The sequence below is a fragment of the Saimiri boliviensis genome, chromosome 2 (assembly GCF_048565385.1).
Source record: "Saimiri boliviensis isolate mSaiBol1 chromosome 2, mSaiBol1.pri, whole genome shotgun sequence".
Lineage (NCBI taxonomy): Eukaryota > Metazoa > Chordata > Mammalia > Primates > Cebidae > Saimiri > Saimiri boliviensis.
Genome location: NC_133450.1, coordinates 13,457,221 through 13,473,531, shown reverse-complemented (window position 1 = coordinate 13,473,531; position 16,311 = coordinate 13,457,221). Strand labels below are relative to the sequence as shown.

Sequence of the window (16,311 nt, the reverse complement as noted above, 5' to 3'; positions counted from 1 at the left end):
GGTGGCTCACGTCTGTAATCCCAGCACTTTGGGAGGCCGAGGCGGGTGGATTACCTGAGGTCAAGAGTTCGAGACCAGTCTGACCAACATGGTGAAACCCCGTCTCAAAAAAAAATTAAAGGAGGAAAATTTCTGGATTAAAATGAGGCACTGACCTTATAAACTGAGCAATTCTTGGCCTCTTTATAATTTTATTATATCACATGAAATTTGTTTAGACGGTTTTATCATCCAGTTCTGCCGTTTTTTTTTTTGAGATGGAGTTTCACTCTGTCCCTCAGGCTGGAGGAGTGCAGTGGTGTGATCTTGGCTCACCGTGACCTCCACCTCCCAGGTTCAAGCGATTCTCCTGTCTTAATCTCCCAAATAGCTGGGACGACAGATGCGTGCAGACAAGGTTTCACCATGTTGGGTAGGTTGGTCTCAAACTCCTGACCTCAAGTGATCCACCTGCCTCGGCCTCCTGAAGTCCTGTGATTGCTGGCATGAGCCACTGTGCCCGGACCACTTTCATTTTATATGTGATCCAAATTAAATTTCATTCAGAGCCTCTAATATTCCAGCTATGTGATGGAGCTACTTTAAGTCTTTCCAGTACCTATAAACATACTATGGCCAGGCATGGTGGCTCACACATGTAATCCCAGCACTTTGGGAGGCCGAGGAGGGTGGACCATGAGGTGAAAAGATCGAGACCATCTTGGCCAACACAGTGAAACCCCGTCTCTACTAAAAACACAAAAATCAGCTGCGCATTATGGTGCATACCTGTAGTCCCAGCTATTCAGGAGGCTGAGGCAGAGGTTGTACTGAGTTGAGATTGTACCACTGCACTCCAGCCTGGTAACAGAGTGAGACTCTATCTCAAAACAAACAAACAAACAAACAAACAAACAACCAGAAAACTACATCTAGTATCTTTTCATATGGTAGCCAATTATTAATGGTAAATGTGAAATTGTAATCAAAGTCTCAAAATTAGGGTCAGGAGAGAGAGAATACTCTCTAGCCAACCATCAGACATTGAATTCTTACAATCATGAAGCTTTCTACAACTGGATTGTACAGAAAGGATGACATGGTGGTACAATTAATTATCATCAACTCTAAATCATTTAAGTAATGAGTTTTTTGATTATTTGATTAATGAAAATATTTGTAATAGCATATTTGCATTTCAGAGTTACCGACACTAATGGCAAAAGTAGGACAGTTGATCTTTTCCTTCTTTTCTTTTTTGAGACAGGCTCTTTCCTTGTCACTGAGACCGGAGTTCAATGTTTGGCTCACTGAAGACTCACCTCCCAGGCTTAAGCGATCCTCCTACCTCAGTCCCCTGAGTAGCTGGGACTATAGCCATGTGCTACCATTCCTGGCTAATTTTTGTATCTTTTATACATATGGGGTTTTGCCATGTTGCTCTGGCTGGTTCTGAACTTCTGGGCTCAAGAAATCTGCCTACCTCAGCCTCCAAAAGTGCTGGGATTACAGGTGTGAGTCACTGTGCCCAGCCCTGATTTCTTCCTTCTCTAAGTGTTTGAATCATTAATAATTATCAGATGGTTCCCAGAATTGAGGGCTTACCTCCTTTGGTAAGTATTAAGGAAAATTACCTTAATATTTGAATGACTGGCCTTCCCAGCCATGTGAGATACTCAATATGCATTCAAATAATGTAGTAATAAATATAGAATAAATAACTCTTGGTTCTCCTGTAGCCTAATAATCACATCCAGAAATTCACAAAATCCAAATTTGAAATAAACACAAGTCAGCAAAATAAAGCAACAAATATTTTTCTTAAAACTGTCTTTTATACAACAGTGCAAAGTATTACCAGTCCTGAGGATTTTCTAGTATATGGTGAACATAAGAGAGAATCAGGTAAGCTCATACAATTTATATATAATTTATATACCAAAGTTACATAAATTTATATATTTTATATAATTCATATTTCTACACAATTAATACAATTTACATTGTGTGTGTGTGTCTGTGTGTGTATATATATATATATATTTTTTTTTTTTTTTTTTGAGACAGGTTCTCTGTCACCCAGGATGGAGTACAGTGGCATGATCACAGCTCACTGCAGCCTCAACCTTCTTAAAAGAAGTAGCTAGGATCACAGGTATGCACCACCATACCTAGCCTTTTTTTTTTTTTTTTTTTTTTGGTAGAGTCAGGTGTCTCAACATGTTGCCCAGACAGGTTTTAACTTCTAGGCTTAAGAGATCCTCCCAGGCCGGGCGTGGTGGTTCAAGCCTGTAATCCCAGCACTTTGGATCATGAGGTCAAGAGATCGAGACCATCCTGGTCAACATGGTGAAACCCCGTCTCTACTAAAAATACAAAAAATTAGCTGGGCATGGTGGCGTGTGCCTGTAATCCCAGCTACACAGGAGGCTGAGGCAGGAGAATTGCCTGAACCCAGGAGGCGGAGGTTGCGGTGAGCCGAGATCGTGCCATTGCACTCCAGCCTGGGTAACAAGAGCGAAACTCCGTCTCAAAAAAAAAAAAAAAAAGAGCCGGGCGCGGTGGCTCAAGCCTGTAATCCCGGCACTTTGGGAGGCCGAGGCGGGTGGATCACGAGGTCAAGAGATCGAGACCATCCTGGTCAACATGGTGAAACCCCGTCTCTACTAAAAATACAAAAAATTAGCTGGGCATGGTGGCGCGTGCCTGTAATCCCAGCTACTCAGGAGGCTAAGGCAGGAGAATTGCCTGAACCCAGGAGGCGGAGGTTGCGGTGAGCCGAGATAGCGCCATTGCAGTCCAGCCTGGGTAACAAGAGCGAAACTCCGTCTCAAAAAAAAAAAAAAAAAAAATCCTCCCATCTTCGCCTCCCAAAGTGCTGGGATTACAGGCATGAGCCATTTGTGCCTGGCCTATATTTTTAAATTTTACATAATTGGGCCAGGTATGGTGACTCACAGCTGTAATCCTGGCACTTTCAGAAGCCAAGACAGGAGGATCACCTGCGGTTGAGAGTTCGAGACTAACCAGACCAACACAGAGAAAACCCATCTCTACTAAAAATACAAAAATTGGCTAAGCGTGGTGGTGCATGCCTGTAATCCCAGCTACTCAGGAGACTGAGGCAGGAGAATCGCTTGAACTCAGGAGGTGGAAGCTGCAGTGAGCCGAGATCGCGCCATTGCACTCCAGCTTGGGCAACAAAAGTGAAACTGTCCCAAAAAATAATAAATATGTAAACAAATTTTAAATAATTTACATATTTCTATACATTTAATAATTTATAGAAAACGTAGGGAAAAAACAGAAGATGTAATACTTACACACAAAGGTCTCTACATGTGTGCACAAGTCACCACATTTAGGACAGCGCAGCTGGTTTCCACCTTTCCCAGAATTCCCAGAGCCGGATTTCTTACTACTTCCCTCACTTGCTGATTTCTAATTTTTATGAAGGAGAAAAAAGGAAGAATGCCAATTATTAGTTTCAGGCAACCAACTTAAATATAAACAATACTCTTTGTAACTAATGTTATAATTTTCTAATTTCTAGAATGAAAGTATTAGTATAGTTTGTAATTCTACTATTACTGGTGTCAGAAGATCTATTTACTTCAAAAGTCAAATCAGTTGTAGTAAATACATGTAAATCTGTAGTCCTCCTTTATATGACATGTGCCAACGTATAAAGTAAATAGCTTTCATTCAATGACTCAATAAGCACTAGAAAAGTTACTAAGGGTAAAAAACTACATTTCAATAAAATTGAATCAGGAGTTACTATCCACTACCTACGGCAGGTAGTGATTCTGACTATTCTGAGATCTTTTTTTTTTTTTTTGAGACTGAGTTTCGCTCTTGTTACCCAGGCTGGAGTACAATGGCGCGATCTCGGCTCACCGCAACCTCCACCTCCTGGGTTCAGACAATTCTCCTGCCTCAGTCTCCTGAGTAGCTGGGATTACAGGCACGCGCCACCATGCCCAGCTAATTTTTTGTATTTTTAGTAGAGACGGGGTTTCACCATGTTGACCAGGATGGTCTCGATCTCTTGATCTCGTGATCCACCCGCCTCAGCCTCCCAAAGTGCTGGGATTACAGGCATGAGCCACCGCGCCTGCCTCGCGCCCAGCTCTGAGATCTAACTTATCTCTAAAATGGGAATAATTTTACCTACATCAAAGAGTCACTGTTAGGGTTAAGTATGGATATGTAAGTGCCTCACATTTCGTCTAACATATAAAATTAACTCAAGTGTTACTCAAATTCACATAATGAAAAAAATTGGTAAGTCAATGACCCAATACAACTACCAATCATCTACTTACTAACTACAACATTAAGTTATACCACAAATCTGCAATTTTTAGGTAGAAGATAAAGTGAGGTTTATACTATAACAAGTTATAAGAGCTGTATGAAAGCAGGAAATGAGCCGGGCGCGGTGGCTCAAGCCTGTAATCCCAGCACTTTGGGAGGCTGAGGCGGGTGGATCACGAGGTCAAGAGATCAAGACCATCCTGGTCAACATGGTGAAACCCCGTCTCTACTAAAAATACAAAAAAAATTAGCTGGGCATGGTGGCGCGTGCCTGTAATCCCAGCTACTCAGGAGACTGAGGCAGGAGAATTGTCTGAACCCAGGAGGCGGAGGTTGCGGTGAGCCGAGATCGCGCCATTGTACTCCAGCCTGGGTAACAAGAGCGAAACTCCGTCTCAAAAAAAAAAAAAAAAAAAAGAAAGAAAGCAGGAAATGATGGCTATTTCTAATTCAATCTTACTGACTATACAGGTTATTGAATGACACTTCTTTACTACTTTGGGGTGTTAGAAATTTTAATTACTGCTTACTATGTGCAATGCTTATAAAAGTATTTTAAGGTTCAAAATGAAACATCTAATTACATAAAATTCTACAGGTCTCATATTTCCTAAGGAAAACATATAAGCCAGCAGGAGACAGTCCTATTATTATATTTAACAGGAGGGAATTCACAATGTGTACAGGTGCCAGAAAGATAAAAATAATTACCTTATTTCCATCTCCAGAACCATCTTTACTTATCCCATCTTTTGAGGCAAAGTATGCTGGTGTTTCTGTAAAGGATCTAAGAGGAGCTCTTCGCAGAATCTGAGTTTCAAATGTCCCAAGCCTTCCTAAAACTGATACATGAATGCGACCACCAGAAATACCTGAAAATAAAAGGAAATCTACATCAAATATAGACATGCCTCAATAAATCCCCTGGAAAAAAAAATTCCTTGAGCATAAAGGAGGTTGAAAAAAAGCTATCATTTTCACAGCAGGAGTATAAACTGACAGAAAATAATGACACCAACAGAGGCAAAGCCCTCTCCAAAACAGGCTGGGCTTGGACCTCTGAAAGATTCTAGATAAAGATGTTTCTTTCTGTATGTGTCCTTTGGAAGTAAGGCAGGATCACCCACGTCGTAAAATGTGGCTTTTTCAAAGTCTGAATGGAGCTCAACATCTGCTTCACCAGTAGGATTTTGAAAAAGGCCATGTATCCTCTATATTCTTATTATTTCTACCAATGAGAATAAACATCTGACAGCAACTCCTGTCTCTTGTTACGTAAGAATAATAACTGGGCCAGGCACAGTGGCTCACACTTGTAATCCTAGCATTCTGGGAGGCCAAGGTAGAAAGATCACTGGGGTCAGGAGTTTAAAACCAGCCTGGCCAAAATGGTGAAACCCCATCTCTAATGAAAATACAAAAAAATCAGCCAGTAGTGGTGGAGGGCACCTGTAATCCCAGCTACTCAGAAGGCAAAGGTTGTGGTGAGCTGAGATCATGCCACCACAATCCAGCCTGAACAACAGAACCAGACTCCATCTCAAAAAAAAAAGAAGAATATCTGTAACAATGGAAAGAAACTTCAAATGTTCTTTAAGGCCAGGTGCAGTGGTTCATGCACTTGGTAATGCCAGCACTTTGGGAGGCTGAGCAGGGTAGATTGATCACTTGAGGTCAGGAGTTTGAGACCAGCCTAGCCAGCATGGTGAAGCCCTGTCTCTAGTAAAAATACATAAATTAGACCAAGCATGGTGGCTAACGCCTGTAATCCCAGCACTTGGGGAGGCCGAGGCAGGCAGATCACAAGGTCAGGAGTTTGAGACCAGCCTGGCTAACAAGGTGAAATTTTGTTTCTACTAAAGATACAAAAAATTAGCCAGGCATGATGATGTGCACCAGTAATCCCAGCTACTCAGGAGGCTGAGACAAGAAAATCGATTGAACCCGGGAGGCAAAGGATAACTTTTTCTTTTTTTTTTTTTTTTTGAGGCGGAGTTTCGCTCTTGTTACCCAGGCTGGAGTGCAATGGCGCGATCTCGGCTCACCGCAACCTCCGCCTCCTGGGTTCAGGCAATTCTCCTGCCTCAGCCTCCTGAGTAGCTGGGATTACAGGCATGTGCCACCATGCCCAGCTCAATTTTTGGATTTTTAGTAGAAACGGGGTTTCACCATGTTGACCAGGATGGTCTCGATCTCTTGACCTCGTGATCCACCCACCTCGGCCTCCCAAAGTGCTGGGATTATAGGCTTGAGCCACCGCGCCCGGCCTTTTTTTTTTTTTTTTTTTTTTTTGAGACAGAGTTTTGCTCTTGTTACCCAGGCTGGAGTGCAATGGCACAATCTCGGCTCACCGCAACCTCCGCCTCCTGGGTTCAGGCAATTCTCCTGCCTCAGCCTCCTGAGTAGCTGGGATTACAGGCACACACCACCATGCCCAGCTAAGTTTTTGTATTTTTAGTAGAGATGGGGTTTCACCATGTTGACCAGGTTGGTCTCGATCTCTTGACCTCGTGATCCACCCGCCTTGGCCTCCCAAAGTGCTGGGATTACAGGCTTGAGCCACTGCGCCCGGCAGGAGTTAAACTTTTTCTATAAAGGATCGGAACAGTAAATATTTTCAGCTTTGTGGACCATGTAGTCTCAGTCGCAATTACTCTGCCATTATAGCAGGAAAGCAAACACAAAACAACATGTAAATAAGAAGGTGTGACCAAATTTGACCCATGGGGGTCACTGTTTGCTGCCCCCTAATTTTCTCATGTAAATCCAAAATAAATACCCCCTAAAATTATAGTCAATGGCAAAAAAAGCCATATTACATATTGTGGGGGCCAGGCGTGGTGGCTCACACCTGTAATCCCAGCACTTTGGGAGGATGAAGTGGCTAGATCACCTGAGCTCAGGAGTTTGAGACCAGCCTAGGCAACGTGGTGAAACCCCATCTCTACTAAAGATACAAAAAATTAGCTTAGCTAGGCACAATGGTACATGCCTGTAGTCCCAGTTACATGGGAACTGAGGAAGGAGAATCACTTGAACCCAGGAGGCAGAGGTTGCAGTGAGCCGAGATGGCGCCACTGCACTCCAGCCTGGGCAACAGAGGGAGACTCTGTCTCAAAATAAATAAGTAAATAAATAAAGACAATGTCAATCTCAAAAGTAGGGTTAGAAAAAGTAATGAGGGGCCAGGTGCAGTGGCTCATGCTTGTAATCCCAGCACTTTGGGAGGCCAAAGTGGGTGGATCACAAGGTCAAGAGATGGAGATTGCCGGGCGCGGTGGCTCAAGCCTGTAATCCCAGCACTTTGGGAGGCCGAGGTGGGTGGATCACAAGGTCAAGAGATCGAGACCATCCTGGTCAACATGGTGAAACCCCGTCTCTACTAAAAATACAAAAAAAATTAGCTGGGCATGGTGGTGCGTGCCTGTAATCCCAGCTACTCAGGAGGCTGAGGCAGGAGAATTGCCTGAACCCAGGAGGCGGAGGTTGCGGTGAGCCGAGATCGCGCCATTGCACTCCAGCCTGGGTAACAAGAGCGAAACTCCGTCTCAAAAAAAAAAAAAAAAAAAAAGAGATGGAGATCATCCTCGAAAACATAGTGAAACCCTGTCCCTATAAAAAATGCAAAAATTAGCTGGGCGTGGTGGTGCATGCCTGTACTCCCACTTAGGAGGCTGAGGCAGGAGAATCACTTGAACCCAGGAGGTGGAGGCTGCAGTGAGCCGAGATCACGCCACTGCACTCCAGGCTGGCGACAGAGCGAGATTCCATCTCAAAAAAAAAAAAAAAAAAAAAAAAGAGGGAGTGACAGACACAATCAAAATGACCATTCACCAATCATAAAATCCTGACAAAAATTATAAAGCTCTGCAGCAAACTAATTGGGGTTTCCAACATTTTTTGTGCCATGAACACCTTGAGCAGTTTGGTGAAGCCTCTGAATAGATCTCTTCTCAGAATAATATTTTTTTTTTTTTTTGAGACGGAGTTTTGCTCTTGTTACCCAGGCTGGAGTGCAATGGCACGATCTCGGTTCACCGCAACCTCCGCCTCCTGGGTTCAGGCAATTCTCCTGCCTCAGCCTCCTGAGTAGCTGGGATTACAGGCACGCGCCACCATGCCCAGCTAATTTTTTTTTGTATTTTTAGTAGAGACGGGGTTTCACCATGTTGACCAGGATGGTCTCGATCTCTTGACCTCGTGATCCACCCGCCTCGGCCTCCCAAAGTGCTGGGATTACAGGCTTGAGCCACCGCGCCCGGCCTCAGAATAATATTTTTTTTTTTTTTTTTTGAGACGGAGTTTCACTCTTGTTACCCAGGCTGGAGTGCAATGGTGCGATCTCGGCTCACTGCAACCTCCGCCTCCTGGGTTCAGGCAATTCTCCTGCCTCAGCCTCCTGTGTAGCTGGGATTACAGGCATGTGCCACCACGCCCAGCTAATTTTTGTATTTTTAGTAGAGATGGGGTTTCACCATGCTGACCAGGATGGTCTCGATCTCTTGACCTCGTGATCCACCCGCCTCGGCCTCCCAAAGTGCTGGGATTACAGGCTTGAGCCACCGCGCCCGGCCTAATATTTTTAAATGTATAAAATATATAAGAAAATAAAAATATTTTTAAAATATGCCTCTTTATTAACAAGCAAAAGTAAGATCTAACAGCTTTTTAAATAATTACTATGATTTCAAAGTAGCAAAAAGTATGAACAATATTCTGAAATATCGGCAACTACAATGTGATATGAAAATATTTCTGATTTTGGCCGGGCGCGGTGGCTCAAGCCTGTAATCCCTGCACTTTGGGAGGCCGAGGCGGGTGGATTATGAGGTCAAGAGATCGAGACCATCCTGGTCAACATGGTGAAACCTCGTATCTACTAAAAATACAAAAAATTAGCTGGGCATGGTGGCGCGTGCCTGTAATCCCAGCTACTCAGGAGGCTGAGGCAGGAGAATTGCCTGAACCCAGGAGGCGGAGGTTGTGGTGAGCCAAGATCGAGCCATTGCACTCCAGCCTGGGTAACAAGAGCGAAACTCCGTCTCAAAAAAAAAAAGTAAAGAAAATATTTCTGATTTTGATTGATGACAAATTCACAGACATTTATTTCTAAGACTACTGTGGATCTTTTGCCTACATTCATAGGCAAAGCAAATACTATGTTTCAGTTAGAGCTTAGTGAAAATAGAGTTCACAGAACCTCTGAATTCTATCCAAGGACCCTTTGGGGGCCTGTAAACCTCAGGTGAAGAACCTCTGAAATCCAAAAAAGGCAAGTATTTCTGTAAAGTATACTTCACTAGACTACCTGGCAGCAACTATAAAAGACAATTATAAATTCCACTATTTACAAAAATTTATCATACAGACAAAGCTTTCTAAGTTTCAGAACAGGTGTTTTTAAAAAGACTAGGCTGGGTGGGGTGGCTCACACCTGTAATCCCAGCACTTTGGGAGGCCGAGACAGGCAGATCTCCTGAGGTTCAGGAGTTCCAGACCAGCCTGGCCAACATGGTGAAACCCTATCTCTACTAAATGTATAAAAATTAGATGGGCGTGGTGGCGGGTGCCTCTAATTCCAGCTACTCGGGAGGCTGAGGCAGGAGAATCCCTTTAACCCAGGAAGGGGAGGTTGTAGTGAGCCAAGATGGTGCTACTGTACTCCAGCCTGGGCGACAGAGCAGATTCCAACAGAAAGAAAAGGAAAGGAAAGAAACGAAAAGATACCAGTGGTTTTGAAAAGAAAAAAAAAAATAACTGCTTATCTTCTATGATTCAAAAGTTTTCACAGACTCTTGGACAGAACAACAGATCAAGAACACTTTCAAAGAGGTCTTCCCTGCCCAAAGAGAACACAAACATACTCTATCCACCCAGTGGCAACTGCATTCTTTGTCTACTCCACTGGATTTAAACATGATGGTGAGGACTTAATCACCACTCTACCTCCAGCACTAAAATAAGGCCTGGCAAGCAGTGGGCCCTCAACAAATATTAATATACGTCAGATAAATGGATTAAAAATATGTCACCCTGGAATCGGTACATTTACTGGTTGAGGCTTAACAACGATTTAGGATTAAATTCACTCCCCTACATTTTTTTTTTTTTTTTTTGAGACGGAGTTTCGCTCTTGTTACCCAGGCTGGAGTGCAATGGCACAATCTCGGCTCACCGCAACCTCCGCCTCCTGGGTTCAGGCAATTCTCCTGCCTCAGCCTCCTGAGTAGCTGGGATTACAGGTACGTGCCACCATGCCCAGCTAATTTTTTTGTATTTTTAGTAGAGACGGGGTTTCACCATGTTGACCAGGATGGTCTCGATCTCTTGAACTCGTGATCCACCCGCCTCGGCCTCCCAAAGTGCTGGGATTACAGGCTTGGGCCACCGCGCCCGGCACTCCCCTACATTTTATGTATCAATTTACAAAATGCTTCTGCCCACATTACCTCATTCAATCCCTCCTCGTGGAGTAAACTGAAGATACATAAACAATAAGAATTTCATAATTGACTTAAAAGTTAAAGGGGGTCTTAAAAAAAAAAATTCATCCAAGGGTCAAAAACTGATAAGCCAAAATAAAAAGAATTTGTCTAGAAGTCAGCGATTATAACAGGATCTAGCCTCGTGGTCTGACATCCATAGATTTGAGGAAGAGAAAAACAGTTTCTTTTCCAGACTCTCTTGGCTGGGGAGCCAGCTTCAGATAAACAGAAAGGAAAGGTAAACAGCCATGCGCCACTCTTAGGAAATTACCTCCGCTCAAGTTGGGAAAGCCAGCAAAGGACTTGATGAAACACCCAAGTACTTCCAAACCAACTCCTGGGGGACTTCTCCCCATCGCTCCGGCCACTGTCCTGAGGGCCCCGAGACTTGCCTTAAGCCAGGAAGTATTGTGAACCTGGTTTATGCCCCAGTGTCTGGGCCGCACGGTGACAGTAATAACATCTCGGGTATCGCGCGGCTTGCGTCCGGGACTGCCGGCTCGGTGCCCCGAGACCTGGGGGACCCCAGCAGGGACAGCCCCTCAGCCTAGCCCCTCCCAGGGCCCCCGACGGGCCCGAAGGGGATCCCCGCCAGGCTGCGGAAGAAGGGCCACAGCTGGGGCAGGCGGCGGTCCCCGGCAGGGCTGAGTGGGGCTGGAGACATTCGGGGTTTCTACGAAGTGGCCGCATTCCGGCCCCAAAGTCAGCAGGCCTGAAAACGCGCAGGCAGCTGCGTGGGAAGGGGTTTACTTCCAATCTGAGCAACGGCCGCTCCCGAGGTTGGCAGAGCCCCATATCCACGCGGAAAGTGGTGGGTGCCGAGTGAAGCGCCGCGCAATCCCTCACAGCTCCCAGCAACACTAGGCCTCGTGCCCTCCCCCGGGCCCCCACCCATCGGCCAGGCCACCCCCTTCCCCAGGGCTGAAGGCTCAGGAGTGGCACTATTTCGTTACCTCTCTGCGCGGAGGCGAGTGAGGAGGCGATGAGTCGAGCGGCGGCCGCCCCGCAGGTACAAGCGCCGCAGCTGGACATCTCCGCGGGGCCTAGGCCGGGGCTTCACCCACTGAGGACCTGCGGGTCTTAGAGGCGCGACTCCTGCTCCCAAGGCGCGCCGACTCCGTTCCGAATCCTCCGCGGGCCCTAGACCCCGTGCAGGGTTCACCTGCCAGGCGGCCAGGCCTTCGCGCTTCTGTGCCCCACAGCCGTCTACTCACCAGAGTAGACACCCAACCCCCCTCCCCTTCCCCTCCTTCTCCTTCTCCCCCCACCCCCCCGTCCCGCCTACCCGGCCCGGGGAGCGTGCGCGCGCCTGCGTCCTAGGCCCAGGGAGGGGGTGGAGGGCGTGGGCACGCGCCGCTAGTGCGTGCTGGAGAAGCAATGTGAGGCGAAGGCGTGGGGGCGGTGCCCTGGGCGCCAATGAGCGCACTACGGCAAGCACCTAGCCCCAATTGGGACGACCACTGGTCTCGACGCGTAAGGTTTCCAAAAGCTCCTTTAGCCTGAAGTTCAAAGGTTTTAAGATAGACTCGGAGAGATGCATGCCGGGACTTGTAGTCCCTAGTCGTCATAGTCAAGCTCTTCCGGTTATTTTCAGCCGGCGGCAGGGAGGGTCAAGGTGTGGCTGGTGGCTTAACTATCCACGGCGGAAGCCTCTAAAGTGCCTTGGTAGCCGCTAGATGCTTCAGATTTACTAAATTTCTATCCTCCGGAATTCCACATCCTGTGTTCCTTATCTTCTTGTTCTTAGTTTTCCCAGTTGTAACGTGGGGGGGGGGGGTTTCACCATGTTGGACAGGGTGGTCTCGATCTCTTGACCTCGTGATCCGCTCGCCTCAGCCTCCCAAAGTACTGGGATTACAGGCGTGAGCCACCGCGCCCTGCCGCCCAGCCGCCAGACTGGTTTTCTTAAACCTGATCACACCCTAGTAAATACTCCCTTAATTAAACCCTTTTCTGTTAACCCTTTGTTTGAGCCCTCTTGCAGGGCTTGCTTCTTCTGCACAACTAAACAGATGGACCAGCTGCACAAGATGGAAGATGGTGACAAGTGACTCACACCCTTCTTCCATCTGTGTTGGTGCCAGCCTGAGTATTTACGTTGTGTGTAAGATTCTGATTAACTCTCAAACCCAGAGAAGTTGCCAAGTGAGCTTAGGTGCCTTTAGTTCTGAGCTTTGGGGATGGGGATGGGGATGGGGGTGGGGGAGCGGAAAAGGGAGAGGCAAGACCAGGTCACACAAGTCCGTGAGCCCTCATCAATCTCCATCCAGTCCAGAGAAATGTGGCTTCCAACCTCCCTGTGTCTAGCCGTGACAAGGGGCATTGGCCTCGGCCCAGGCCACAGTTTTTTCTTTCTCTCTTTGGAGAGATGACTCCTATTACTCCCTCAGCATAAACTGGCGGAGACCAGAAGAGAGCCCATGGCTTCCTTCACCAAGACTTTGGCCTTCCTCAGCTGAATCCATTAATAGAATTTTGAGAGAGGAGAGTCTCCAATGTTCCCTCAATCCATTGTTTCAAACTATGTTCCTAAAATTTCTCAGAAGCTGTATCTTTGTAGTAAAATCAACCAGAGCAGCTCTGCCTTGATCTGTTTCATTATTGGGGTTTTGTTTGAAAGTAGTTCTGCATTAAAACAAAAGAAGATGGAAAAAAAAATGTTTGAGATTCATTGATTCAAGGGCAAACCCCTTCTTTTGGAAATGAACTGAGGGCCCCTAACACCCAATTTAAATTATTTTCATCCCACCCCCACCTTATTTTTCAATTATGTCACATTTTCTTCTCATTATAAAAATAAAGAAGAGATTGTTCGCTAAAACCTATAGATTGCTATAAGAAAGCTGAGTATGAGTGTTGCTAAATCAAGGCTCAGCCTAGGGAAACCACTCCAGTAAGCCTCCCTCTTCCCTGTCTGTCCTAGGGAATTGACCTTGCATTCAATCAGTCAACAAATTAACCACCGGTGACAAGATACACACTGGGGAAATAGCACTGAATTTTTAAAAATGTTCCTCCTCTCGCAGGGCACAGTGGCTCACGCCTGTAATCCCAGCACTTTGGGAGGCTAAGGTGGGCAGACCATGAGGTTGGGAGTTCAAGACCAGCCTGACCAACATGATGAAACCCCATGTCTACTAAAAATATATAAATTAGCCAAGCATGGTGGCATGCACCTGTAATCTCAGCTACTCAAGAGCCTGAGGCAGAACTGCTTGAACTTGGGAGGTAGAGGTTGCGGTGAGCCAAGATCACACCATTGCACTTGAACCTGGGCAACAAGAGCAAAACTCCATATGAAAAATAAAAATAGGCCGGGTGCGGTGGCTCAAGCCTGTAATCCCAGCACTTTGGGAGGCCGAGGCGGGTGGATCATGAGGTCAAGAGATCGAGACCATCCTGGTCAACATGGTGAAACCCCGTCTCTACTAAAAATACAAAAATATTAGCTGGGCATGGTGGCACGTGCCTGTAATCCCAGCTACTCAGGAGGCTGAGGCAGGAGAATTGCCTGAACCCAGGAGGCGGAGGTTGCGGTGAGCCGAGATCACGCCATTGCACTCCAGCCTGGGTAACAAGAGCGAAACTCTGTCTCAAAAAAAAAAAAAAGAAAAAGAAAAAATGTTCCTCCTCTCATGGAATTTCCATTCTAGTGGAGAAAGATAAGACAGTAAATAAAATATACGGGTGGTATGATGACATGGTAATATCCTTATGTTGTTGTGTAACATATTCTTATATTATTTCCAGAATGATTGACTATTTAATTTTATTTACGGGTTGATGGGTGTTTAGCCTTATATTCCTAACTGGACTATGAGCTCTTTGACACAGGTACTTATATACTTGTGGCCAGGCGCAGTGGCTCATGCCTGTAATATCACTTGAGGTCAGGAGTTTTTTTTTTTTTTTTTTTTTTTTGAGACGGAGTTTTGCTCTTGTTACCCAGGCTGGAGTGCAATGGCGCGATCTTGGCTCACCGCAACCTCCGCCTCCTGGGTTCAGGCAATTCTCCTGCCTCAACCTCCCAAGTAGCTGGGATTACAGGCAAGCCCCACCATGCCCAGCTAATTTTTTGTATTTTTAGTAGAGACGGGGTTTCACCATGTTGACCAGGATGGTCTCGATCTCTTGACCTTGTGATCCGCCCGCCTCGGCCTCCCAAAGTGCTGGGATTACAGGCTTGAGCCACCGCGCCCGGTGAGGTCAGGAGTTTAAGACCAGCCTGGTCAACATGATGAAACCCTGCCTCTGCTAAAAATACAAAAATTAGCTGGGCTGGCAGCAGGCACCTGTTATCCCAGCTACTGAGGCAGGAGAATGACTTGAACCCAGGAGGCAGAGGTTGCAGCGAGCCAAGATTGCACCACTGCACTCCAGGCTTGGAGACAGAGGGAGTCTACATCTCAAAAAATATATATTTTATATTATATGTTATATATTGTATATATAATATATGTTATGTATATGTACTTGGGCTGAATCCATAGTAGAAATTCGGTAAATACTTGGTTAAGTACTTATCTTCCAGCGATACGTTTGCTTGCCAGAATCATAGGATGGTGTCTTCATAAAATACAACACATGGCCAGGTGTGGTGGCTTACGCCTGTAATCCCAACAATTTGGGAGGCCAAGGTGGGCGGGTAACCTGAGGTCGGGAGCTCAAGTCCAGCCTGGCCAACATGGTAAAACCCTGTCTCTACTAAAAATGCAAAAATTAGCCAAGTGTGGTGGTGGGTGCCTATAATCCCAACTACTTGCTTGAACCTGGGAGGTGGAGGTTGCAGTGAGCCAAGATTGCACCATTGTACTCCAGCCTGGGTGACAGAGTGAGACTCTGATCCAAAAAATAAATAAAATCCAACACATAAGCAAGCAAATTACAATGGACAAAGAGGTGAGTATTAATAGAGTGTTAACAGACATAAGTTCTACAAATGTAAACAATGATTAATCTAACTTACTGAGTGTCCCAAAAGGAATTCTCAGAGATTGCCTGATTAGCAGAGTATAGACTTTGCCCTGGAAAGTACACAGAGGGAGCTGTACACAACTTAGTTTAACTTTTTCTCAAAAATGTGAACAAAGGTCATGTAGCTTTGGTATGAGGCTGGTGATGGTTTTATCACACAGACAGCACAAAATTTGGTAGTTACAATGCATTCCCCTAAAACTATCCTCTGCAGGTCAGAATTTACCTAGACTATTGGGATCAGCACTCAATAAGCATGAATTGGGACACTAACTTTGCGATAGGCTCTTTGATGTTATAAGTCTTTGTATTTTTAGTAGAGACAGGGTTTCACCATATTGACCAGGCTGATCTTGAACTCCTGACCATGTGATCTGCCTGCTTTGGCCTCCCAAAGTGCTGGGATTACAGGCGTGAGCCACCATTCCCAGCCCCAGAATCTATTTTTATTGCTAGAATGTAGAATTAGGAGATGCTAAGGTTTACTTGCAGAAATGATATGTTTCCACTGTGCTGATGGAAGTCTGGGCCTTTATTTCTCAAGGTCTCTTTT

At 45.7% G+C, this 16,311-nt stretch overlaps 1 protein-coding gene across 1 annotated transcript in view; it reads right to left on the bottom strand.

Annotated features, from left to right (window-relative positions):
• Window positions 1-12,040, bottom strand: part of CLPX (caseinolytic mitochondrial matrix peptidase chaperone subunit X) — a 48,545-nt gene extending 36,505 nt beyond the window's left edge. Inside the window, exons 1-3 of the mRNA XM_003940889.3 lie at window positions 11,738-12,040; window positions 5,011-5,171; window positions 3,303-3,420 (exon numbers count right to left, since the gene is read on the bottom strand). Coding sequence (XP_003940938.1) covers window positions 3,303-3,420; window positions 5,011-5,171; window positions 11,738-11,816 — 358 coding nt within the window. The 5' untranslated portion in view covers window positions 11,817-12,040. The remainder of the gene's footprint in view (window positions 1-3,302; window positions 3,421-5,010; window positions 5,172-11,737) is intronic.
• Between the last annotated feature and the right edge of the window lie 4,271 nt (window positions 12,041-16,311).